Source organism: Aspergillus piperis, assembly GCF_003184755.1.
Source record: "Aspergillus piperis CBS 112811 unplaced genomic scaffold BO85scaffold_15, whole genome shotgun sequence".
NCBI classification, from domain to species: domain Eukaryota; kingdom Fungi; phylum Ascomycota; class Eurotiomycetes; order Eurotiales; family Aspergillaceae; genus Aspergillus; species Aspergillus piperis.
Genome location: NW_020291605.1, coordinates 750,523 through 773,612, shown reverse-complemented (window position 1 = coordinate 773,612; position 23,090 = coordinate 750,523). Strand labels below are relative to the sequence as shown.

Below are 23,090 nucleotides of genomic sequence, written 5' to 3'. Positions count from 1 at the left end.
GCGCGCAGAACCTTAGCGCGACAACCGCACTAGCGTCGCCCCGCGCATTCTTAGGTAAGCGGGTCCAGAATTTTGGTTGGAATATTCAAAAATTAGTACTCCGAAAAAAGATCAAATATTTACAAGAGTACTGCACACCGATTAAATTCCGGTGGGGTCTCCGAGATGTCTGAAGCCGTCAGTGCACCAAAGCAGTATAAGCAGCCTTCTCGCAAAGGCAAGAAGGCCTGGCGCAAAAATGTCGATATCGATGAGGTTCAGGAAGGCCTTCGGGTTCTGAAAGAAGAAGAAATCAAAGGGTAAGGATCGATGTTACTTCTTTGCAAACGTTGGGCACAACAAGCTAATTCTGGTCGCTTTCTCCTAGTGGTCTTCTTTCTGAGAAGCCGTCCGATGAGCTGTTCGTTATCGACACCAAAGGTTCATCAGAAATCCGTGAAGCGTACAAGAAGAAGCACAAGCCTTTGAAGTCGGAAGAAATCTTGGCGCAACGCTCCGCTATCCCAGGTCTCGACACACGCAAGCGCGCCAACTCCAAGGTTACCGACGGTGTTATCGAGCCGAAAAACAAGCGTCAAAAGAGCGACTGGGTTACGAGGAAAGACTGGTTGCGTTTGAAGCAGGTGGCTAAGGAAGGGAACCCGGTCAACAAGCCCGCTGAAAATGACCTATATGACCCTTGGGGAGATGCAGAGGATCCCACGCCCTTGGACGATCCTCAGTTCGACTTCCTGGAGAAACCGAAGCCCAAGGTAGAGCCGGTCACCTTGAAGCAGGCTCCGATCTCACTCGCCGCAAATGGCAAGCCGGTTCCTGCGGTCCGCAAGCCTACTGCCGGAATCAGTTACAACCCGACGTTCGAGGACTGGGATCGGCTGCTACAGGAGCAGGGAGAGAAGGCTGTCGAAGCTGAGAAGAAGCGTCTGGAGGAAGAGCGTAAAGAAGAGGAAAGGCAGCGCTTAATCGCCGAAGCCCAAGACGATGATGGTATGGTGAAGTCCGATGATGAGAGCGCGTGGGAAGGATTTGAAAGCGAATATGAGAAGCCGGACTGGCTGAATAAGAAGCGTCCGGAGCGGAAGACAAAGGCACAGAGGAACAAGATAAAGAGACGCAAGGAAGCAGAGAGGCAGGCCAGGTGGGAAGAGCAGATGAAGAAGAAGGAAGAGCAGGCCGCAAAGGCTAAGGAGGCCGCCGAACTTGTGGAGGCACAGCAGCTTGCTCGTGCCGAGGAATCTGAGGACAGCTCTTCGGAAGAGGGTGATGATACCGTTTTGCGTCGGAAACCGCTTGGTGGAAAGCTATAGTAAGTGATCTACTCGTCTGTGTTTGCTTCGAGCCCTGCTAATCCAATCAATAGCGCTCCTGAGAAGCCTCTGGAGGTTGTGTTGCCAGACGAGTTGCAGGATTCTCTGCGTCTGCTCAAGCCCGAGGGCAACCTGCTGGACGACCGATTCCGCACTTTGGTTGTCCAAGGAAAGCTGGAGTCTCGCAAGCCGGTGACGCAGGCAAAGAAGGCAAAGAGAGACGTGACAGTGAAGTGGTCTCACAAGGACTTCAAGGTTCCGGGTCTGTAAATATTTACTCTTTTGGCGTTTGCTTGTGTCGGTTCTTTCAAGATAGATTCCACGTAATATGGCTAGTGCTGGACATAGAAAAGTTTGTATGAGCCTCAACTAAATCCATGAAATTCACGACTATAGCCAGGTCTCAGTGCTTCTCGTAGTTCTAGCCACAAAGACTATATATATACCCTCCAAAACAGTCCTTAGAATATACACTTTGCACGTTGACCAGCAATATCTACTTCGCAGCGTTCGAGACTTGCAGGTGGGCCCGTCCGAAAATTTAGCGCGGACCGTTAAGGTTGCTTTTGGAAAGTTGCCGGGCCAGTCTCCGCAACGCCCATCTTTTTTCTCCGGCCCCTCTTGGATTCTCAGATCCCTTCACCATGCAATAGTTGGAGGCTCATCACTGGAATGGACTTGAAAAACCTCTCCAGCAATTGGAAGAAACTCCAGGGGACGCTGAAAAAGGAAAGCGTCTCCACCACCAAACGGAAACCCTCAGATCGCGAGACGGAGAATGGTGTGGTAAAGAAGCGGAAAAGAGAAACCGTCGACGGACAACAAAAACCTGAGCGCAAACCGGTCTCGGCCAAGAGAAAAAGAATGTCTACAAACGGTACTGATGGCGGCGAGAATGGCGCTGAGCAGCCTACAAAGAAGTCGACGTCTTGGAGGAATTCTACGGTCACTGTTGCGGAATCAAAGTCGAAGATTAATGAAGGCCGTTCACCTACGTGAGTACACATTTGTTTCCGATTTTGCGAAAGTTCTTACTCTGAATACCTACTAACTTGATATCAGCGCGGAGCTAGGAAAATATGTTGCGATGGATTGCGAAATGGTGGGCGTTGGCCCCAATCCCGATCACGATTCCGCTCTCGCGCGAGTTAGTATCGTCAACTTCAACGGTGAACAAATATACGACTCCTACGTGAGACCCAAAGAGATGGTTACGGACTGGCGGACGCATGTCAGCGGTATCCTTCCGAAGCATATGGTGGAGGCGCGAACACTCGAACAAGTGCAGAAAGACGTTATCAATATCCTCGACGGGCGAATACTCGTGGGACATGCGGTCAGTAATGACTTGGACGCTCTTCTTCTCAGCCACCCCAAGCGCGACATCAGAGACACGAGCAAACATGCCCCATACAGAAAGATTGCGGGCGGTGGCTCCCCTAGGTTGAAGATGTTGGCTTCGGAGTTCCTTGGGTTGGAAATCCAGGATGGCGCGCATTCCAGTGTGGAGGATGCTAGGGCTACGATGCTCCTGTACCGGCGGGACAAGGATACTTTTGAGCGGGAACATCTTAAGAAGTGGCCTGTGCGAGTAGTGGTCGAAAAGAAAGACCAAGACGATGATCAGAAGAAGAAGAAAAAGAAGAAGAAGAAGACCCGCAAGAGGTGATTTGGATGCAATGGCTGGTTCTGTTCGATATACCCCAAGTTCATGAAGTTGAAGGTTATCCATAGAGAAGATTAGTAAATAGAATATAGACAAGCATTATACCAAACTACTGAACCTGTAGAAATGTGTCTCCTAACACTGGTCTATCAACTAAGGACATGCCGCAATCAATGGCCCCCGCCGGTTGGTACTAAAGCGGACCGCGGAATGGACCGCTCTTTTCGCGAACTACGCGTCGCGTTTGCTCAATTCATCCTTGCCGACATCATTCCGAACATCTATAGCACAATTGTCTAATCAACAGAACGAACTACGCAGGTTTTCGAATTTTACATTGCTCAGACTGCATCACACACGAATTCCACTTGACACACTTCAAGATGTTCGCCATCCAACCCGCCCAGAACTCTTCCAACGAGACATCAACCGATAAATTCACTCCGAACATTCTGCCCTGTCGCATCCACCACGATGGCCCCGTTGATACGCTAGGTCGCTACTGGAAGCCTACCACTGATGCGAAAGGTATAGACGGACTGCTTTGCGCCCGGCAATTCTCAACAAATGCTCATAGATCACAGATCAGAACCTGCAGACAGCCTACTTCCGCGGCCGCAAGCTAAGGGGTCGCCGAGTCGCAATCCCTGAAGGCTACGAGGGTGAGATCTACTTCAGGACATCAAATTTTGACAGTCCATTAATCTTATCGATTTAGGTGTCATTGCAACCCCCACAGACCGTACGATGCCTGCTACCCGTACGAGCGCCGACGTCGAGGTCGAGGAAGTCACACCAGAAGAGCCCGTGAAGATCCTTGAGAAGCAAGGCACCTTTGACGAATATGTGGTTTGGGGACATGAGTTTGTGCCTGCGGCAGATGAGACTTTCGTTAAGGGAGTGGAGGAGTGGATTAAGCTGGCTGAAGTGGTAGGTCGATTTTCTTAAATGAGTTGTCCTCCGGCTAATGCAGGGTAGATGCATACCACTCCTGACAGTCAAAAGCAATCGTCTACTTGAGGGAAGGCTTACGATGAACAATCTCATTCAAAACGAGAGCTACATACTCGTAGCAGCGGGCTGGATGAGTTCCTTAACCAAACCTGTCAACACATGCGCAAAGTCCCCTATTCGATGCGTCCCTATCGCCATACACGAAGTTACACCACCTATCTACTGCAATCAGCCATATACGGAAAAGGACTATGCTAGAGCCGGGACACTAGCGGCAGGCCATAGGTGGAAGGGACGTCCAAGCTCCGAGTCGCTTTATGCAGACTGCGATCTCGCCGGAAGGCTACGATTCAAGGACAGGAAATGGAGCAGCAGGCTAGCTGCGCATGACCAGAGATACCCAACGGAAGAAGTTCTGTAACCACAACCATTTAGATAGCTGCTAGAGCCAAGCCAATACCACGATCAATCCGATAGAGAATCCATTTAGATAAGCCTGACCGCCCTCAAGATTCTGCCGTCAGAACAAATATCTGGGGTAGGGTCAACGCTCTACAACAACTTCTATAGACACCCCTGATCTTCAACAGGCCCCTCACAATGTCCACTAACGATGCGAAGGTCTCGCCGGAGGCGCTCATCTCGAAATTCGAGGTGAGCAGACTTCTCAAACAAGGCAAGCAACCCTACCACCAGCCAGCCAGCCCCTCCATCACCCCTCCCTGCACATCCAGACAAGACCATTCCAAGCAACATAACTAACCCAACCCCCAAAGACCAAAGTGGCCGCCGCATCGCTATCCTGGGTACCATCGACAACCAGCAAGGCATCCTAATCGCTGAACGCGCCGCCTTTGCAACCGAAACTCCTGAAGCCCTCCAGGCCTTCCATGCCGCCATCACCGACGTCAACAACCTTGGCGACAACGACATCTACCGTTGGTACCTAGCCTCTTCGCACTCCGCACCAGGAAGCCAACAACCCCCGGACCTCAAGATCAACCTCATCTGGCCCTGCACGGAGTCACACATCAAGAAATACTCGGAGCAGGTTATACGCATGGTCACCGAGACACCGGAGATCTACCGGGACTCTATCCGTCCGTATATGAGCGCGAAGCGTGAGGAAGGACGACTGAACTGGGTATTTAATATTCTTGAGGGCCGCACGGAGCAAGAGGATGTGATTCTTCGGGAGAAGGGACCTGATGGAATTGAGGAGGGAGGTTTCTTGGTGTTGCCGGACTTGAACTGGGATCGGAAGACGATGGGGTCGTTGCATTTGTTGGCACTAGTCATGAGGAGGGATATCTGGTCCTTGAGGGATCTGAAGAAGAAGCATATTCCTTGGCTGAAGTATCTGAGGGAGAGGCTGTTGGAGGAGACGGTTAGGGTGTATCCCCAGTTGGAGACGGATCAGTTGAAGCTTTATGTGCATTGTAAGTTTCCTTCCCTGTGCTTTGGGTTTTGTGGTATCTGATTACTGATGTGGATGTGCTGTATAGATCAACCGACGTATTATCATTTCCATGTGCATGTCGTCAATGTCATGCTCGAGGCGGGTGCAACTCAGGCGACAGGAAAGGCGTTTGGGCTGGAGAACATCATCTCCCAACTGGAGACACTGGATGGAGACGAAGAAACTGGGATGGCAGATGTCAGCTTGACTTATTTCCTGGGTGAAGCCAGTGAACTCTGGTCGAATGTGTTTGGGCCTTTGAAGCGGGGCGAGAAGCCGCTGCCGAATTGTTAGAGTATACTAGACTAGAAAGTGATGAGTTACGATGCTACAACAATTACTCTTTTTATAAACTCCATTAAACCAAGCATATATTTAAGTAGCGCTGTAAGCAAGCACATACTTCCATTGTCGACGTAGATCTAATCTATAAACTACTTACTATATCGGAGCGGAACTAACTTTCCCTCGATCGACCCCGCAACACCAACGACGTCAACCCCTCACGGCGCCGCCATCCATCGCAAACTTTCCTACACTTCTCCTTCACCCCTCACACACAGTCAACATTTCCTCTTCTCAACAACAAACCTCACCACTACATACAATCCACCACACCCTCAAGATGACCGACACAGCAGACGCCCCTCAAACTAACAAGGCCTTCGTGCCCCTCGGTATTACCCCCCTTCAAACACCACCACACCACACCCACCCACCCCAGCTGACCCAATATACCCAGAAAACAACCCCGAAGTAATGACCCACCTCGTCCGCCAACTCGGCCTCTCCCCAACCCTAGGCTTCACAGACGTCTGGTCAATCGACAGCCCAGACCTCCTCGCCTTCATCCCCCGCCCGTCCTACGCCCTCCTCCTCGTCTTCCCCGTCTCAGCAGCCTACGAAGCAACCCGACGTACCGAAGACGCGCCCCTCCCCGAATACACGGGCTCCGGGGCCAACGAACCCGTCATGTGGTTCAAGCAAACGATCCGCAACGCGTGCGGACTCATCGGGCTCCTGCACGCCGTATCGAACGGCACGCCGCGGAAGCACATCACCCCCGGCTCGGACCTAGATAACCTGCTGAAGGAAGCAGAGGGACTGGGGCCGATCCAGCGCGCGGATCTGCTGTATGATAGTAAGGCGTTGGAGAGTGCGCATGCGGATGCAGCGAGATTGGGAGATACGGATGCGCCGGCGGCGGAAGACTCGGTGGATTTGCATTTCGTGGCGTTTGTGAAGGGGGAGGATGGCACGCTTTGGGAGTTGGATGGGCGGAGGAAGGGACCGCTGGTTAGGGGGGTGCTTGGGGAGGAGGAGGATGCGTTGAGTGAGAGGGCGTTGCAGTTGGGGGTTAGGAGGTTTTTGGAGGTGGAGAAGGGGAGTGGGAGTGGAGAGGGGGATTTGAGGTTTAGTCTGGTTAGTTTGGGGGAGGTTTTTGATTAAGTTGTGTAAAGTTGATGTGGTTGTTGTATACCCAGTTACCATATGGTAGATGATATTGGGGATGGTTGTTGTATGAGTATATCAAGCTCACATTCACATGTCATTATCTTCTATCAATCAACCCACCATTCCTCAAAATTGAACTTCAGAACATCATCCCCACAAGCCCACCACCCAGCAGTCAGATTTCGCGCAAAGACCTCCAAAGCAGCATATGGCACACAACCCCCTGTATCACCAGAGCTAAAGAACATCCTCTCAAACAATTCCTTCAGATTCGGCTTCCGAGAATGCACATCCGGAACAGCAGCAATAACCCTTCTCACAATACCCCCATTCCCACAAGAACTGGGCACCTTTCCTATAACAAGAACCTCATACGGCTTCCTCCACAACCCACCCACCTCCACAATCGGCCTCCCATCCATCGTGACCTTGCACCAAACCCACTCCTCACAGACCTCAAGCCCAGCACCCCGAATGGCCTCATAGGCTGTTTTCCGCGCCTTCGCGGAATTAGTGATCCAGATGGCTGCAACAGGGCCCTTGTTGCTTTCATGTATCTGAGCGCCTTCTCCTCTATCAGAGACATCATACTGTAGATACCCCCGTAAGATACCACATATACGTTCCGTGAGCAGATCCCATCCTTTATAGAACTGCGTTTGGTAATGCCCACTGCGCCGCACGGAGCGGTTCGTCCACGGTGGGTCGAGGAAGATAAGATTGAATTTCTGGTCGTGTGGTAGGCCGGGAAGTAATGGCTGTGATGATGACTTGTGGATAGGTTCGGAGATGGGGATGGTGCAGCGGAGGAAGTGGGATGATGGGGGGATGTGAAATGAATGGTAGTTGTAGTATGTGCTATCATTATTTGATGCCTCTGTTGTTGATATTGATTGACAGCGTATCTTCACTGTAGCCGGCTCGATGGAGGTGTTTTTGACCAGGTTGTTGGAAAGCTCTGAGATGGATGCGAAGGTGTTTTCTCCAGGTGCTAGGATCAATGGAGGATCGCTGCGAGTAGGAGATCTATTAGAGTGGATAGAGCCAAACTCTGGATTTAGACATGAACATGAACATGTGGTAGTAGTGTTGCGTTGCCGTTTCCTCTTCTTCCCCAGTAATTGGATCTGTTCACCCTGAGCTGGATCTTCTGGACTGTCTGGTGCATCGTTTTCTTTGAGGCTGCGAGGCAGGCACCACTCAAATTCATTTTCAAGTGCTCCTTTGAGCTCCGCCAGCTTTTCAACCACCAGCGGCTCGATGATCTCGGAGTGATATCGCCTTTCGGCAACCGGAATTCTCTCTAGAACCCTTGCCCGTGCGGCCTCGGTCTTGGGCTCTGTTAAGGTTGGATAAGGTTCCCTCAGGGGGTCGGAAGATAAAAGAGTTCTTTCTCCATGGTAGGATCCCAGCGTAGAAGAGGCTAGATGGGGTCGTGATGGCGGAGGCGTCTGTCCTGGAAGCGCTTGTGTCTGCGCGATGGAGCTGGGAATATCGATCACAAAGGCGGTGGCACTGGGGTTTTCATAGAGTATTGGAGACTTGATGGCCATGGTCTGCCCGGGTCAAACCGAGGGATTACTTGGAATAATGTGTGTTCTGACTTAGGGTGGCATTGTGACGGTTCGAAGGTTGGGAGAGGGAAAATGAAATTGGAAGGTGAGTTTTAGTGTTTGTGGTATTGGACTATATGCTAGGGACACTGGCGGCTTTCTATCGATAGCTACAACAATTATTGCAATATACCCATGGCTTGAACATTGATTACCCCTGTAACTAGTCTCTCGCTGTAAGCTTGTAATGTGTGATTCCAGCCACAACCAGTGGAGCACAGCTCAGTGGCTAATACAGCCGGACTCATCATCATGCAAACGCAGGCCATCGGTTGCATCCGCTTGGCTAGACCATCCACTCCTTGAGTAACCGAATAATAAGAATAAACAATACCATCTGTTCTCATATCCAACAGAATAATAGCAAACAAAAACATATAACCAAGCCACAAGGGGCAGAAATCACTTAAATGCTTATTGACATGACAAAGGCAACACCACTATGCTCTCAAATGGACAAAAATTCACAACACTTTTTTCTCATCTCGTTCCTCCTTCCTCCGTTTCCAAGACGATCCAGCGTCGGTCTAGGTGTGACAAGGGTCATTTCGTTATAGCCATACTACTCTCTGTATCCCGGAAATCGAAAAAAGGGTAAGGGCAAAACTTTATACATCAGGTTGAAGTCAATGGCGAATTAAAGAGTTATAAAAAAGCCTCAATGCTGGAGATCAATCCGCATTAGCGTCGGTCGCGCAGGCAAGCCGTAGGCTCTCACATATGCTGGGGATGACTCACACGGCCACGTCGTCCACCCGCAGACTGTGTCTGAGCTGGCTGCGCTTGGGAATAGAACTGAGTAGGATACTGATACATCTGAGCGGAGTTCGTAACAGGGCTGAATTGCTGGGGGGCAAAAGTCGGTTGGTTCATCATAGGGTTGGAGTTCATCTGGCCAGGACCGCCAGCCAAGGGCACTCCCGGGGTCTGCAGAGCCCGAAGACTGTCAGCCGAAGGTGCTCCAGCCGGGTATCCAAAGCTGGAATTTCCGAGGCTTGGGTATAGTCCCGAGGGAGAGAGGCCCCGGGACTGTGCAGCCAGGTAGGCCTGATACTGCAGTTGTTGCTGGGTCAGAGGCGCCAAGGGCTCCTGGCCGAAGCCGGTACCATTAACGCCAACTCCACCAACCCCGTTAAGAGGACTGAGACCACCAGCAGAACCAATGCTGTTCATTCCATTGATACTGTATGGGTCAAAAGGAGCGGGGTTGGGCTGCTGCTCGGATGCAACGGGCCTGGTCGCATCCAGACCTGGGCCTAGCATGGTAGGAAACTGCGCACCATATTGACGCTCCATGGACTGCTGGGAGCCGTAGTTTGACGCCGCCTGCCGGGAGGTTGGGCGATGCTGTTGCTTGTCCGAGTTGGAAACATGATCACGTCCATGGTGATTGTCGCGAGCACCTCCCCGAGATGACAAGCCAACTTCGTCCATCAAGCGCTTGTAGCCTTGACTGGGAGTTGCCTTCAGCTTAGTGAGGACCTTGGAGACGTTCTTCACCACCTCGGCGCGCATAGACTCATCAAAGAATGGTGTGGTAAGAACCTTGAAGATCAGTGTCGCGCCCGATGTCTGGTCGCTCAAGATCTTCTCCAATACCTCGTCGCCCGGGCTGAAAAAGAGAGCCTTCAACACTATCTCACGGGCATCTGGCTCGTTGCGCTGGTTGATCACCTTCAAGACGGTCAGGTAGGCGACCTTGTGGGTGCACAGGTGCACGAGATGAGGGACCAGGCGCGGTGCAAGCACGGTGCGACGGCGGGGGAAAGTGCAGGTATCCAAGAACCATGTCAGCAACAGAGCCCCGTTGGCATTCGTCGCAAGCTGTACGCTGTGGAGAGCAATGGCTGAGGCAAGCATGCGTTGCTGGTCCTTCGAGGCGTGGTGGCTTTCAAGGCATGCTCGCATGGCCCGAGCACCGAAGCGGCCCTGGGCGATCTCCCACATCCGACTGAGCATCGTCTCGAAGATGAAATCATTGAATGGGGCGCCAAAACGCAGGCAGCACTGGAGAACATAGTTGCCGTACTGGTCAAGGAATAACGGAACGGTGTATGGCCTCAGAGCATCAACAATCATCTGCATCTGGTTCGGAGTCTTGGCCACATCAATGATCTTCTGTGCGGCCCAGGTTCCGTTCTTGTGGACACCAATTTCAGCAAGGTGAGGAGCAATGGGTCCGAGCATCTGCTCCTTGGTGGATTCCGAGCAAAACTCGAAGAGCTTCTGGACGACAGTGTTTCCGAGATAATCCGACGCGAGCTCTGCGATTTCCGGCAGCATCGCAACGGCGGTTTCCTCAATCTCCTGGACTGAGCAAGCTCCATTATCGATCCTCTTGCGGATATCACGGAGTCGCGGTGCGTCGAACATCCTAGTTTGGCTTGGCTCGGCGATCGGGGGAATCTCATCTTCAAATGCATCAAAGGCAATTGCGCGATGGATGCTAGCGCTGATATTGTGAGCATCGTCTTCCGTGGCCCCGAACTCGGTGACGATTTGTGCCATTTCCGGCTGCAGCTCGGGAAGAGAAGGTATATGCGGAATGCTGGTGCCGCTCTCCGGTCTCACAATACCATCAGGTCCGTTCATGCTCGGATCAGGAGTCGGAGAAGACTGGGCTCCATTGACACCGGGCGTGCCAGAAGCAGAGGTGCCAGGTACTTTAGCATATCCGATCCGGACAGGGCCAGCGCCAGGGAAGATCTCCTTTCCGTTGAGAAGTGACTTGGCCTGAATGGCACTCTCAATGCGCTCATAGTTGACAAAGCCACAGTTCTTGTGGGTCAGAACGCGAGTAGACTCGATTTTGCCGTACAGGCTGAAGATCGCCTCCAAAGACGTGACTGTGGTGGAGACAGGAATACTGCCAATCCAGAGAGCACGAGTAGGGCCATCCTGATTGTTCTCGTCTGCCAAGTCTCCCGTTTGCCGCATTCCCACGTTAGGCGCACCACTTCCACCAAGATGCATGAGCTGAACAGCTTCCGACAGCTCATCATATTCTCCGCCTTCCGCGATGTTGAGGTCAGCAGCGCTAAAGCTGTTCTCGAGACGCGAAGGAGTAGCGAGGTAATTGCGGATTGACGAGCGCTGGGGAGGGGCCTCCAAGATTCCAGCCGTCCTGGCACGAGGTCGGCTGGCAGATGCGTGGTTGGCGAATGCCTGTACAGCAAGGTTGTGCTGATGAATCTGAGCCTGGGTTGCGGCCAACTGGGCTGCTGTTGCAGCCGCAGAAGGAGTAACGGTGCCAGAGGGAAGTTGCGAGTAGCGGCTCTCATACTCCAGGTCCTCGTCATCAGCGTACTTCTCTTTCGCGTTCACCGAATACGATCGGATACGGCTGTTATTCTTCATCATGGCCAGTTCCGCCAGCAAAGGGGGCAAAGAGGACTGCTGTTGCTGCTGCTGCTGTTGCTGTTGCTGCTGCTGCTGCTGTTGAAGGAGCATATTAACATCAGGCCGCACAAGCGTAGCTCGTGCCTGTTGCGGTGTCTCCGCCAAGCCCAAGTAGTCTAGCGTTTTCACATCGGTATCTGCAAGCCCGTCCCTTGAGAATGACGACTGGCTGGGAGAGGCAGGTCCTTCAGAAGAGCGAATGCTTGTCAGTGTTGTCGCGCGCTCACGTCCGGTTGCCCAGCTAGTAGAGAACAAGGACGGTCCAAATGGGCCAGAAGAACCCAAAAAGTTTGCTCTCTGGGGCATAGAGCCTGCTCGGAGACGCGAAAGGGACCCCGCGCTGCTCCCACCAGGGGCAGTTGCGGTCTTTGTGCCTGTGTCGATACCGGAAACGCCGGATGGGCGGAAAGGGCTAGTTGACGGCGTAGGGCGGGAGGTTTGAGGCATATATGGTTGTTGAAGATTCACCTCATTCAATGCACCGACGGGCGAAAATCTGGAAGGAACAGTCCCAGCTCTTGCTCTCCGGCCAGGGCTATTGATGGAGCCGCTGGATGTAGGCACCAGATCTGGAAATCCTTCTTGGCTTGGAGACTCCGGGATGTTCTCACGAAGAGGGGTGGAATGACCGCTAGTCGGCGGGCCCCAGATACTGGGCGAAACGCCTTCCTCTGCCTGGATCTCTCGCGCTCTAATGTGGGAAAAATGACAGGCATTAGTCTGCAAGAAACGAAATAAGCGCATCGAGATAACTAGGGTGCTTACCGTTTAGAGTACAAGCGAGCCCCAAGTTCATGAGAAGGGGATCCAGCCCCTAGCCTCGCGCCGCCAATTGCGCCTGCGGCTCCATTCAGACCATTCGATGGGCCGAACGGCGACTTGATGGCAGCAGATCCAGAGAGATCACTGGGAGAGCTACGCCCTGTGCTAGTTCCCGACATTGGTTGAGTGGTCGGAATATAATTGAGGTTCATATGACCATCCGGTCGTGAAACAGGGAGCATTATGAATTATTTCCCTCCACCTCTAACGAAGGCGGACACCGGACACCTTGTGTATGAATACAAGTAATGATATGCAGTTGTCGAATCGGTAAAGATGCTGCTCAATCGGAGGATTGTCTCGCGAGGGTCATGTGTCAGTTCAGTGTGTTGAGAACCAAACGTCGAAGATTGAGAGCCGATGCCAATGGGGAGCACCGGAGCAATCAAGGCTGAAACGATTGATCAATGAACGTAAAGTTCGACGCTCGAGGAAGCCAGCGTTCTGTGCGTCCAGCCGGTGTGTGGATGTGCTCGTGGCGGGGTTGACGGAGGACTGGGTCCGAAAGAATACGTAAGCTTGAACGAGCACGGATGCTCAGGAAACAGGAGAGACAGCGAGATCGATGAAGTGGTTGTCAATAGTTGTCCGTTAAGCGTAAGGCCCAGTCAGCTTTGTCACCCTGGGTAGTAAAGATAATCTTTGGACTAGTGGCCAGATTCGATTGCCACGATCCACCGCAATGATTAGGTCCCGAGTGTTCAAAAATATCGCTAACCCGCAAGGACCCGCTCGAAATGACCGCAAGGACACGAGGAGATTGAATGGGAAAATTGTCGAGCGAGGGGGTGGGAAGAGCGAAAGAAAGGAACGCGGAGGTCGTGATGTACGGGGGTGGTGGTGGTGGGTGGAAGGGAAGCCGAAAAGGGTCGCTGGACTCTTTTAGGGTGGCTGGAATAAATTGCGCGGCTTCGGGCAGAAGCCAGAAAAAGATACAAGAATGGAAAAGACCGACGATGGGACGATACTAAAAGGGATACTGAATTGAAGGATTACTCAAAAGAGAAGAGATTGGGGGGGAAAAGGGAAGGGGAGGTAAATGGGAGAGTAAGACAGGAAAGGGGTGCATGAAAGGAGGAAGCGTAAGAAGGAAGAATAGATGGCGGTGGATGTTTGGTGAAGAAGGAAGAGAGTAGAGCTGCTGCACCGGCGCGGAGGGAAAAGGTAAAAGGTGGAAAAGAGACTTCGAGTAGAGAGAAGGAGGAAGGCGGTTAGTTTACTCAGTTGGGGAGCTCAGGTTTGCCGGATCCCGGGGGGGGCATGTCATATCCACTCGTCTGGTTGGCCGGTCGGGTTCACCCATTCCCTACTTATTTTTTTTTATTACTCGAGAGAAGTGTGCCTGTAAAGTGCATGAAATTAAAAAATAAAGAAATTGTCTTAATTTTCTGACTCTGATGGTCTTTTCTTGATTCTTACATTGGTGAAGGATCCTTCCCTGTTCATCCTTCATCCCCATCTTCATCCCTTGGTGTGCTCGTGCCCACTGCCCAGCTGGCGATCAACCATTATTTCCTGCTGCTTTTGCTCGAACCCCCGGGGGAAAATAGAGAGGGTCAGGCCTGTTCGTTCGGTTCATCGATCGATCCCCCTCCTAATTCCGATTTTCGAGAAGCTCCTAAATAGCGCATTTTCCACCCTCAGCCTTCCACAATTCCATGATCGGCTCTCTTCGCAATAGTCTCTTGTCAGCGATAATTGATAATTGTCGGTTTACTTCCATAGTGCTTACTACATCGTTCAATATTTTGTCTTATAGATCACGTAGATGTACATATTGCTCAGTAATAATATTATCTTATGGTCTTGCTCTCACCGAATACTGAGTAGAGTTCCCACCTAATTTCGCTCACTAAAAGGTGTACAATTCTAAAAGCGGAAAGAGATCAGGCCCGGGTGGAGTCGATGCTTTTGGATAGCATCAACAGTTAATGACCGACAGCCTTACAAGACTACTTTCTTGGTTTTGGAATGTTCAATAATTCAGTTTCATTCCTGGGGGTCACTGTAAATGACAGTTTATTCGGGACTAAGGTCACAGTGCAGAGCGATAAAGTAGACTACAATTTGAAACCAAGGTGAATCCATATACATTATTGCGGCACCTCTGTCTACACCCAATCCGGATCAAACCTTCACGCATACGGCAATGAAAGGCGTACCAATGGCCTTTTCGACATCCTTGTCGAAGCTGAAACGGGGGAGGGATGCGACCCAGTTCTGGGTGATTGGCACTCTGAAACGTCCTAAGACCCCGCATTCCACCGTCCGTCATGTGTTTTGACATTGATCACCTCTTTTCTTTCCCCCCTCGATGGTGGCAATGAGTAAGTATGCCTGTCGGATGACCTGCCTTTTCATGATGTTAAATGGATCGGCGCATAGCTGGAAAAGCTGTTTGATTCAACACTCCACAGTCAGTTTCTTTCAATTTCATGAATTCTGCTGCCAGCTTTACTTATACTCGAACTTAACGGAGCCACATCTGTCATGATTACGGAATATATATCGGGTACTACGGAGTACGACAGTAGATACTAAACCTGGAGCAAACATGTCAAATCCCTCTCGTGGTTTCAATGAAAGCCATAATGCAAGGGATGAAGACATTCTGCTGTGAAGGGATGGATATTTCAAGTGGACTCTTTCAAGATGTGAAGTCATGGGCGGAACTCTTATGCAGGAACGCTGCCTGTAGTCTGTACGACGGAGTACTTCTTGAGTAAACCGTGCCACATCCCTTGAGGATCCGTCATGACATACAGCAAGCTAATCAATCATGGCGGTAAGACAGTTAGCTATGCGGGGCCCAGACTACTGGCTACTATGGATATGGTTTTCACATTTCTTATTTCAAGCCTATATTCCTGCAGCTACTGTTACTTACAGGAACTTGTGCAACGCGGTACCTGACCCAGAGTATTCTCGGGTCGGGTTGGATGCTTGCGGTCCCTGTCCGGAAGACTCGGGATGTCCCTCATGCTATATCGTATCAGGTAGTTTGGGTTTCTAAGCCCATACAAAGTTTCCTGCTACGTGAATTGGAAGTATTCCATCTCAATTATTGGGGTGACATCTGGGTTCTGCATCCCATTATCTCATAGACAAACCACGTGACTTTGTATACACACCTGAGGCATCGATTTAACACCCGCCACTGCCCTCCGCTGTATCTGCAATGAATTCCGGCACCGCCTTGCCAGAGCTCCGGTGCAACAATTAAGTCTCCAATAATTTGGACTCAACTCCCTTTTTGCTCCCTTTCTGCTCTCCACACATTAGTGGTATTTGAAGATTAACTGTCTTACGTTACTCTTTTAGAATGAAATAAATGAACAATTTTACCACAAAGTATCACGCTTGGCCGATCTCATACGCGCCCGACCGGACTCGCGTTTTATCGTGATTTTACGGTCGGCTTCCGATAAACGATTAATGTTCCTTACTTGCCGACTTTGAATCAACAACTGTCCCCACGAACAATGGCAGATGATCATGAAAGCCCCTCCTCAGTGGAGGAGGCGCCAGTCGAGTCCCTCATTCAGGGGCGTGCGAAGCGAAGCACAGCCGGCCTTCATATGTCAGCCCTCCTGGATGCCGCCGCAGACGATGACCTTGCGCTCTTGTTCGAGGAAGTGGAGGATGACAACGAGTTTGCGATGGATGTGGAGGAAGAAGGGGGCGAAGAGGATGATATGCGCTTCGAGTCTTCGTCCGATGATGAGGATGATCAAGGACCCGAGTCTCGAGCTGACGACATGGAGGGGGAGCAACAGATACAGAAGGAGGAGCGACAAGAAAAGAAGAAAAAGAGAGCTCGAGAAGACCTTCGATTCAAGATAGCCAGCAAGAAGGTCAAAATCGATCCTACTGCTGTGTCTGCAGTGCCCGCTCCTCGCCCCAAAAAGAAATCGGAACGTATCTCATGGATCCCTACGCCGGAGGAAGGGCCCACGCGATCATCCTCTCGTCGCCAGACTATGCAGAACAAGGAACTTACGCATGCACGCCTGAAGGACAGCGAAGAAAAGCGCATCCGTCTCATCGCCACCATGGAGGAAGCAGCTAAAAGAAAGGCCCAGTTCAAACCGAAGGAGATGACGCAAGCCGAGCGTCTTGCAGAAGCAGAAAGGGTGGAGAGGCATAACAGCAAGAGTCTAAATCGATGGGAGGAAATGGAAAAAAGGAAGGCTGAAGAGAGGCGTGCCAAAATTGAAGCCCTTCAGAACCGCCGCCTTGAAGGCCCGGTCATGTCATACTGGAGTGGCATAGCAACCTGGGTTAATGGTCGCTTAACGCGCATTGGCAAAGTTGACGTTACGGCAAAACCTGAGAAGGAGGACACTACACGCAAGAAAAGCAAGAAGACGGACAAAGAAAACAAAAATGTGATAGAGCAAAAACCGACCGAGGACTCTACTGTTGCTGGTTCTGCCACGTCGCAAACAGCCCCTCCTCCCACCCAGACTGAGGGTTCTGCGCTACCACAAACACCCGGCGATGCAGAACCTGCAAAGCCGAACCAAGACCCTGAACAGCAACAAACAAGCTCTGAGCCCACTCAGACCAATGGCGCAATATCCCAAGAGAAACCCGCTGATGCACCAGTGGAGGCACCCGCTGCTACGCCAAAGGAAGCACCCACCGATACACCAATGGAGGAACCCACCCCCTCTCATGTGAACACAGAGGCTACTGCTGCTGCCCCTACTCCGGCTGCTGCTGCTGCTGATCCTGTGCAGCCTGCCACAGATGCAGTTAACGACGAGTCGGCTACAGAAGCAGCACCAGGCTCTGGTTCATCAATAATTGAAGCTGAAAAGAAAGAGGAAGCCACCGAGACCAAGGCTCCAGATGCAGCTCCGGAGGAGAGCAAGTCTGATGATAAGCCAGATTTACAACAAAAAGACGACGCTGTACACGCAGCCGAAGCTCAACAGCCTACGTCGCAGGAGTCTGGCGAGAAGCCTACGTTAGACTCCGAAAAGCAGCCTGACCAAGGTCCACCAACTGCGGCGGCAAAGTCCGATGATGCATCGAAGGAAACAGCTCCTGAACCAACCACAGCCGCTGAACCTGTGTCTGAACCTGCCACGGTGCAGCAGGAGCTATCCCCTACCACAGTACCAGATGCAAATGCCGCCCCTTCGCAGATTAACCCGCAGAAGGAGACGCCCAATCCAGCACAACCGGGCCAAGAGGCTCCGGAGGTGCATACAGACCAGCCAGCTGTTGCGAATGGGGAAACCCCACAACCGCAAGTTCCAGAGGTACCTCAGGTTGTCGAGCAAACAGGACGAACCCTTACGGTGTTGGAGAACTTTGATGACAAGACCGCCCAAAGCCGCGAGTTCAGTATCTACTTCAACGCCAAAAAACCTCCTAGGCTAACCAGTATGCAATGCACCTATTCCCCCACTGCATGCACGAACACATTGGACATGCTAACACCGCAAAACAGAAATCTCTTCATCCCTCTGCGTTATTACATCACTACCCTCGCGCTATCGGGATCCCGAAACCTCCCTGCCCTTCGCAAACTCACATGCTTACAACGAAATCCGACACACGGTGGCACAAAAGTACAGTTGGAGTCCCATGCTGGGATGCTACGTTGGACCTGTCGGAGTCGCTGCGCGAGGAGTACCAGCGCGGTTCCTCGGCGGTCCTGAAGCAAAAGAAGAAACTAAAGAGAGCGGAAAGGACGACAAAGCCGCTAGCAACGAGGCCACCACCACTAATAGTGACAAGACAGAAAAAGAGAAAGAGAACGAAGCAAAGACTTCCGCCGCGGAGGCACCTGCTCCATCTACATCCGGCCCTTCAGCTGCAGCCGCACCCGCGTCCGCATCAACACCCACGCCCACACCCACACCCACACCCGTTGCGGCTACCGCGGGCGATCCGATGGATGTCGATAAATGATTTCCCTCTCCCACATTCCAGGTCTGACCTGGAAAAAGAAGGAGTGGTTGCTATTATGTTGCACCGGCGTGTTCATGTTTCTATGCCCAAGATACCCACTATTACATCTACACCATCAACTCTAATCACACGGCTACAAATATATCATACGTAGTATCAAAAGACAAACTGTAAAGTAATCAATCAATATGCATGCCGGGGGGCGAAAGTCAGCTACTAGCAAATTAAACCAACTATCAATAGTATCCCCGAATTATGCACCATGCACAACACCATACCGGATCACACCCAAATCTCCAACAACAAACAGAAGGAAGCAGCGACCGCATTAGTAGTAGTATTTACTGTAAGTACTTAATAGCCCCACAGATAAGTAAAATACCTCAAGGAACGAATCCACCAACCAACCACATCGTACAGTAGTACTACTAGCCAAATTCCAAACCAGCCCGAAACATCCGTGCCAAATGGCACGCGACATCCACGAGATACAGCAGATACTTAAAACAAAGTATTATTATTATTATCATTATTATCATTATAATTATTATCATTATGGGCAAGACGCCCATTAGCACGGACATCATTCAACATTTCCTTCCCATCGCAGCTGAACTCCCTCGTCTGTTCTGCGCCATGATGGTCATCTGCAAGTGGGGAACTGTGGCGACTTTTCGTGGATATCCAGACCGTAGGAAATATGAAATGAAGCGAGAAAAGATGGGAAATATCCGAATGAAAGCAGGGTGAAAAGTTTGGGTTTCCTCTTACTCCTGTAAAAGGGTAAAATGGTTATAAGTTGTGTTTCAAGTCAACGGGAAGAGCTAGGAGGTTGTGGTACTTTGTTTACTGGCTATTGGGAGATAAGCGATTTAAGTGAGAGTGCTACATATGTACCACATTTGATATCTCACAACGAGGCAGGTGGAAATGTGTTGTATGGTTTGTGTTACGGTTTGTATATGCATCAGACAGATGGGATGATGGAAGTGCTACTTTGGGAGACAGATAGGTTAGTCTAGTCTGCTTTGGGGGTTGATGTGTGATTCTCAATATTAGTTGCTTGTAAGAGATGATTTGTAAACAACCTGTCCTTTGATGGTAGGGTTCTGATGAAGAAAAGATATTGGTCAACTTCAAGATCCAATGTGGTGAGAGGGGACAGCTCTTAGTTGCTATTGGGTTTGAGTGAAATTAAGCAAGTTGCTAAATTATGTACTGGAAGCTGGATGTATTGAATAGAGCATGGTAGTATACACTCTGCTGCGTCTGTCTTCATCCAATCGTCATCAGTACCCAGTGTGTAATGATCGTTAATCACCCTTAACAAGCAACCTAACGCCTTTACTTCCCTTCCTGGTAGCAGGAATGAACATATCAGTGGCAAACTCAACATCCTTGTTGGACGTTTCAAACAGTTCCAACCCCCCACCTTTCGCACCTGTCTCATCATCCGCACCGTGATATAGCCTAAACAGCTTGGAGACGCAAATATAGAGTTCTGCATAGGCCAGATTGATACCCAAACACGACCTGGAACCCTTTGTGAAGGACACTAGATACCCATTCAGCCTTTTACCCTCCTTTTCGGCCTCGATCCACCGTTCCGGACGAAACTTGCTTGGCTCTGGAAAGATGGCGGGATCATGATGCACAAAAACAGCGTTCATGCTCATGGGTGTCCCCGGAGGAATTACCCAGTACTTTCCACGCTTGTCGTCGTGAAAGATCACTGCTTCATCTGGGGATACACGTGCTAGCCGAGCAACAGCGCCATAGGATAGCCGCAAACCTTCCTGAATTACGGCAGTAAGGTAGGGAAGGTGTTCCAAGACCTCGATCCCGACGTGTGCCGTAGGATCGGGGATGGAGGCAATTAGTTCGGTACGAAGACGGGATAGAGTATCCGGTTGGCTCAGCAGATAGTATGTGATGACCGATAGTGTCCAAGATGTGGTCTCAGTTCCGCCGGCCACGAGTATCTTGGCTTCCTGGCCAAGCCGTTCGACACTCTTTTCTGAGGCTGGAAGATTCGGATTTGCTAGCAGATCATGGAAAATGGTTTTTGGCTGCTTTCCGGCCCCAGTATCTTGATCGTTCATGATCTGGTGCACCTGGACCACATTATCGCGGGCGAAGGACTGCGGCTCATTAGCAATACTTTTCAATATATGGATGAAAGATGTCTATTGTAGTACCCGTTCATCCTCAAGCACATTTGCAACTCTTTTATGCATTGCAGATTAGCTCCAGTTTTTGATGTGTCTATACGCATGCAGGAACACAACATTGATCATACTCACGTTGGACTAATCCACGATACAATCCATGGCGGAATAAGCTGTCCCATATTAATGAGCCAGTGACAGTGCTTCATCCAATGTACAACTTTGCTCATAGCAAGAACGGCCTCCTGAGCAGGCTCACCAAAGTCATTCTTTTGCAACCTCTCGCGCGAGTGGTTGAAACTGTACTGCATGATGACGTCTACATCTGTGAGTATATTGGATGAATGGAGGTTTATTATCTTCACCGTTGTACACACCATTGGTGAACGCAGCGTAGGCAATATCCATGCGGACTGGATGACCCGTATTTTTCAATCCATCTAGACGTTTAAGGAGTTTGTCGACCTTTTCCCATATGACAGGCTGCAAACGACGTACACTTGCTTTTGAGAAGAATGGGCTCAATGCGGAACGACGCATGCGATGTAAATCATGTTCTATAGTAGACAAAGCACTGTCGGGCGCCCCAAATTGATGTTTGAACTGAGGATTCAAATTCCTCTTCTTCTTGCCGCCCGGAGCATACAGCTCATCATAAAAGGCCGAAGTCTCGATATGAAGCTCTTCGGGGTTGATGCGAACAATGGGCCCCTATGCATTGTAGTGTCACTATATATGGGGTTTTATCCATAACGAGGGCATCCTACTCACGTAGCGCTTATGCATATCCTTGACTTTGAAGATATACCGGCCACCACATATTGCATCGTAATAGAACTCATAGCTGAAGCGCGCAGTCAGCTTCATCGTTCCCTCCTACCTTCGCAGGGCCTACTCCGACATCTAGAAATCAGAACTTACAACCAAGTCACAGCTGCCAACGAGGGGCCTGGGAAAGACGCGATGGGGCTAAGGTACAGGCGATACACTGCGCAGCCTATTAGATAGGCAAGCAATAAAGTTAGAGTTATAGTAACCACAGAGGAGGGGCTGAGCTCCTCGAACAAGGCCATTCCGTATTTAATCTTGTCATGAAAAACCGTCGAATCTTTCTTCGTATGCGCAGGTATGACGATGTGAGAGAATTGAGGAGGAGATGAGATGGCGTGAGGGGTAATGGCCACTAGGAGTAGTCTTAAAAGGTCAGCACCTACTAATGCTACTACTAGTACTACTAGTACTGGCACTCGCGCTGAACGGCTCCTATGCTTCCTTTTTCGGGGAATATTCCGCACGCAGAAGATGTGTCCTGATGGCCTACAAACGCAACGAATGCTGACTGCATCCCGATTTGGGGTGCTTGCTAGCAATGATTAAGGGTGCATGATATCGAATACGCAAAGAAACAATTTTTGAAGCTTTGAAGAGGTGATTTATTGTTGTTATTTCATTTGGTGCTAGATACGAAGGCAGCAGAAGAAGAAAAATGCAGAAGCGGAGAAGGGGAAGAAAATGATGATGTTTGATGCTTCCTGAAGGGGAAGGTGCCCGCCGCAAACGAAGTTATAACTGAAGAGTGCATGTTGGACATTCATTGAGGTCGTATACATCTTTTACAATTCCGAGCAGATATAGTGGAAATTGCTAGCGATTTCCCTCAATGACCTCCTAAGAATTAATTTTGTAGCTTTCAGAGGTGGGACAAGATGGTCGAATTACCTACTACACAAGTATGATACTTGGTACTTAGTATACCTCACTACCATAACTTTACCCTTATGGTAAACATACAGTAAGCCTTTCCATCTACCTTCCTAATAGTTTGGTAGAAAGACATGTACAATACACACGGAGTAAGCTTTATCTATATGCTTACCCCTCTTTCGAGTCCGTGGGTTCTAATCAGCCTTCAACGCTAATGAACTTCTTGTCCTTGACTCGATCAGGTTTTTAAGTTGCAGGAAGTTGCGGTGTAGAAACCTTGAATAATGGGAGTAGCTACGTTATAAGATTCTCCATATTTGATAATAAGAGATAAGGGGGATTGAAGGGTGTCCGCGTGCAAGTAGGATATCTACTCCTATCATCCTTGATGCGGTAATCTCGCATGTGACGGTGATTAACAAGATGGAGGAGAACGTGTGATAGGCCTTAAATCGAATGATTCGGTTTAAATCAAGGCAGGGACGACGACCGCATTGTGAGGGTATCACTCTACTCCCGTTGAGTTAGTCGACTTATTTCGATTCGTATGAATGACCCGTGAAACGTGCAGTTGTTGGGTAGAGTAGATACATCATTGTACAGGCTTCGGAGGGGACA

The 23,090-nt window shown here is 50.4% G+C and overlaps 8 protein-coding genes across 8 annotated transcripts; 5 read left to right on the top strand and 3 right to left on the bottom strand.

Moving 5' to 3' along the window:
- Positions 1 to 104: 104 nt before the first annotated feature.
- BO85DRAFT_470478 (Nop53-domain-containing protein) lies at positions 105 to 3,079 on the top strand. Its single transcript, XM_025662399.1, has 5 exons — positions 105 to 299; positions 368 to 1,306; positions 1,361 to 1,573; positions 2,003 to 2,302; positions 2,370 to 3,079. The coding sequence occupies exons 1-5, from the start codon at positions 166 to 168 to the stop codon at positions 2,974 to 2,976; spliced, it is 2,193 nt and encodes a 730-aa protein (XP_025513587.1). The 5' UTR covers positions 105 to 165; the 3' UTR covers positions 2,977 to 3,079.
- A 138-nt stretch (positions 3,080 to 3,217) lies between these two features.
- Positions 3,218 to 4,408, top strand: BO85DRAFT_451453 (ribonuclease H2 subunit C). The gene is made up of 4 exons (XM_025660595.1): positions 3,218 to 3,501; positions 3,558 to 3,635; positions 3,692 to 3,903; positions 3,952 to 4,408. The coding sequence occupies exons 1-4, from the start codon at positions 3,357 to 3,359 to the stop codon at positions 3,991 to 3,993; spliced, it is 477 nt and encodes a 158-aa protein (XP_025513586.1). The 5' UTR covers positions 3,218 to 3,356; the 3' UTR covers positions 3,994 to 4,408.
- Positions 4,409 to 4,503: 95 nt separating this feature from the next.
- BO85DRAFT_451452 (putative mRNA decapping hydrolase) lies at positions 4,504 to 5,749 on the top strand. The gene is made up of 3 exons (XM_025660594.1): positions 4,504 to 4,603; positions 4,704 to 5,366; positions 5,433 to 5,749. The coding sequence occupies exons 1-3, from the start codon at positions 4,528 to 4,530 to the stop codon at positions 5,678 to 5,680; spliced, it is 987 nt and encodes a 328-aa protein (XP_025513585.1). The 5' UTR covers positions 4,504 to 4,527; the 3' UTR covers positions 5,681 to 5,749.
- A 138-nt stretch (positions 5,750 to 5,887) lies between these two features.
- Positions 5,888 to 6,993, top strand: BO85DRAFT_401876 (ubiquitin carboxyl-terminal hydrolase). Its single transcript, XM_025657172.1, has 2 exons — positions 5,888 to 6,063; positions 6,129 to 6,993. Exons 1-2 carry the CDS (start codon positions 6,012 to 6,014, stop codon positions 6,833 to 6,835), a joined length of 759 nt encoding a protein of 252 aa, XP_025513584.1. The 5' UTR covers positions 5,888 to 6,011; the 3' UTR covers positions 6,836 to 6,993.
- Positions 6,949 to 8,394, bottom strand: BO85DRAFT_425498 (MT-A70 family; the record flags this gene model as incomplete). Its single annotated transcript, XM_025658078.1, has 1 exon — positions 6,949 to 8,394. The coding sequence occupies one exon, from the start codon at positions 8,392 to 8,394 to the stop codon at positions 6,949 to 6,951; it is 1,446 nt and encodes a 481-aa protein (XP_025513583.1).
- Positions 8,395 to 9,110: 716 nt separating this feature from the next.
- BO85DRAFT_79278 (putative RNA binding protein Jsn1) lies at positions 9,111 to 13,148 on the bottom strand. Its single transcript, XM_025665667.1, has 2 exons — positions 12,619 to 13,148; positions 9,111 to 12,544 (listed from the first exon to the last, which is right to left on the bottom strand). The coding sequence occupies exons 1-2, from the start codon at positions 12,855 to 12,857 to the stop codon at positions 9,169 to 9,171; spliced, it is 3,615 nt and encodes a 1,204-aa protein (XP_025513582.1). The 5' UTR covers positions 12,858 to 13,148; the 3' UTR covers positions 9,111 to 9,168.
- Positions 13,149 to 16,157: 3,009 nt separating this feature from the next.
- BO85DRAFT_490197 (putative signal transducer) lies at positions 16,158 to 18,600 on the top strand (the record flags this gene model as incomplete). Its single annotated transcript, XM_025663649.1, has 2 exons — positions 16,158 to 18,069; positions 18,137 to 18,600. 2 exons carry the CDS (start codon positions 16,158 to 16,160, stop codon positions 18,598 to 18,600), a joined length of 2,376 nt encoding a protein of 791 aa, XP_025513581.1.
- A 1,214-nt stretch (positions 18,601 to 19,814) lies between these two features.
- On the bottom strand, positions 19,815 to 21,937 carry BO85DRAFT_451446 (cytochrome P450). The gene is made up of 6 exons (XM_025660593.1): positions 21,690 to 21,937; positions 21,540 to 21,612; positions 21,146 to 21,479; positions 20,904 to 21,087; positions 20,799 to 20,826; positions 19,815 to 20,741 (listed from the first exon to the last, which is right to left on the bottom strand). Exons 1-6 carry the CDS (start codon positions 21,839 to 21,841, stop codon positions 19,914 to 19,916), a joined length of 1,599 nt encoding a protein of 532 aa, XP_025513580.1. The 5' UTR covers positions 21,842 to 21,937; the 3' UTR covers positions 19,815 to 19,913.
- Between the last annotated feature and the right edge of the window lie 1,153 nt (positions 21,938 to 23,090).

Bases quoted from the DNA above. Each gene is read 5' to 3' on its own strand.
- BO85DRAFT_470478 (XM_025662399.1), top strand. From the start codon at position 166: ATGTCTGAAGCCGTCAGTGCACCAAAGCAGTATAAGCAGCCTTCTCGC. The intron at 1,307-1,360 runs GTAAGTGATCTA...TCCAATCAATAG, and splicing joins CCGCTTGGTGGAAAGCTATA to CGCTCCTGAGAAGCCTCTGG. The intron at 2,303-2,369 runs GTGAGTACACAT...ACTTGATATCAG, and splicing joins AATGAAGGCCGTTCACCTAC to CGCGGAGCTAGGAAAATATG.
- BO85DRAFT_451453 (XM_025660595.1), top strand. From the start codon at position 3,357: ATGTTCGCCATCCAACCCGCCCAGAACTCTTCCAACGAGACATCAACC. The intron at 3,636-3,691 runs GTGAGATCTACT...TTATCGATTTAG, and splicing joins AATCCCTGAAGGCTACGAGG to GTGTCATTGCAACCCCCACA. The intron at 3,904-3,951 runs GTAGGTCGATTT...AATGCAGGGTAG, and splicing joins GGATTAAGCTGGCTGAAGTG to ATGCATACCACTCCTGACAG.
- BO85DRAFT_451452 (XM_025660594.1), top strand. From the start codon at position 4,528: ATGTCCACTAACGATGCGAAGGTCTCGCCGGAGGCGCTCATCTCGAAA. The intron at 4,604-4,703 runs GCAAGCAACCCT...CAACCCCCAAAG, and splicing joins GAGCAGACTTCTCAAACAAG to ACCAAAGTGGCCGCCGCATC. The intron at 5,367-5,432 runs GTAAGTTTCCTT...TGTGCTGTATAG, and splicing joins GTTGAAGCTTTATGTGCATT to ATCAACCGACGTATTATCAT.
- BO85DRAFT_401876 (XM_025657172.1), top strand. From the start codon at position 6,012: ATGACCGACACAGCAGACGCCCCTCAAACTAACAAGGCCTTCGTGCCC. The intron at 6,064-6,128 runs GTATTACCCCCC...CAATATACCCAG, and splicing joins CAAGGCCTTCGTGCCCCTCG to AAAACAACCCCGAAGTAATG.
- BO85DRAFT_79278 (XM_025665667.1), bottom strand. From the start codon at position 12,857: ATGCTCCCTGTTTCACGACCGGATGGTCATATGAACCTCAATTATATT. The intron at 12,545-12,618 runs GTAAGCACCCTA...TTCCCACATTAG, and splicing joins GCTCGCTTGTACTCTAAACG to AGCGCGAGAGATCCAGGCAG.
- BO85DRAFT_451446 (XM_025660593.1), bottom strand. From the start codon at position 21,841: ATGGCCTTGTTCGAGGAGCTCAGCCCCTCCTCTGTGGTTACTATAACT. The intron at 21,480-21,539 runs GTGAGTAGGATG...TACAATGCATAG, and splicing joins AGGATATGCATAAGCGCTAC to GGGCCCATTGTTCGCATCAA. The intron at 20,742-20,798 runs GTACTACAATAG...AATGAGCCGCAG, and splicing joins ATGTGCTTGAGGATGAACGG to TCCTTCGCCCGCGATAATGT.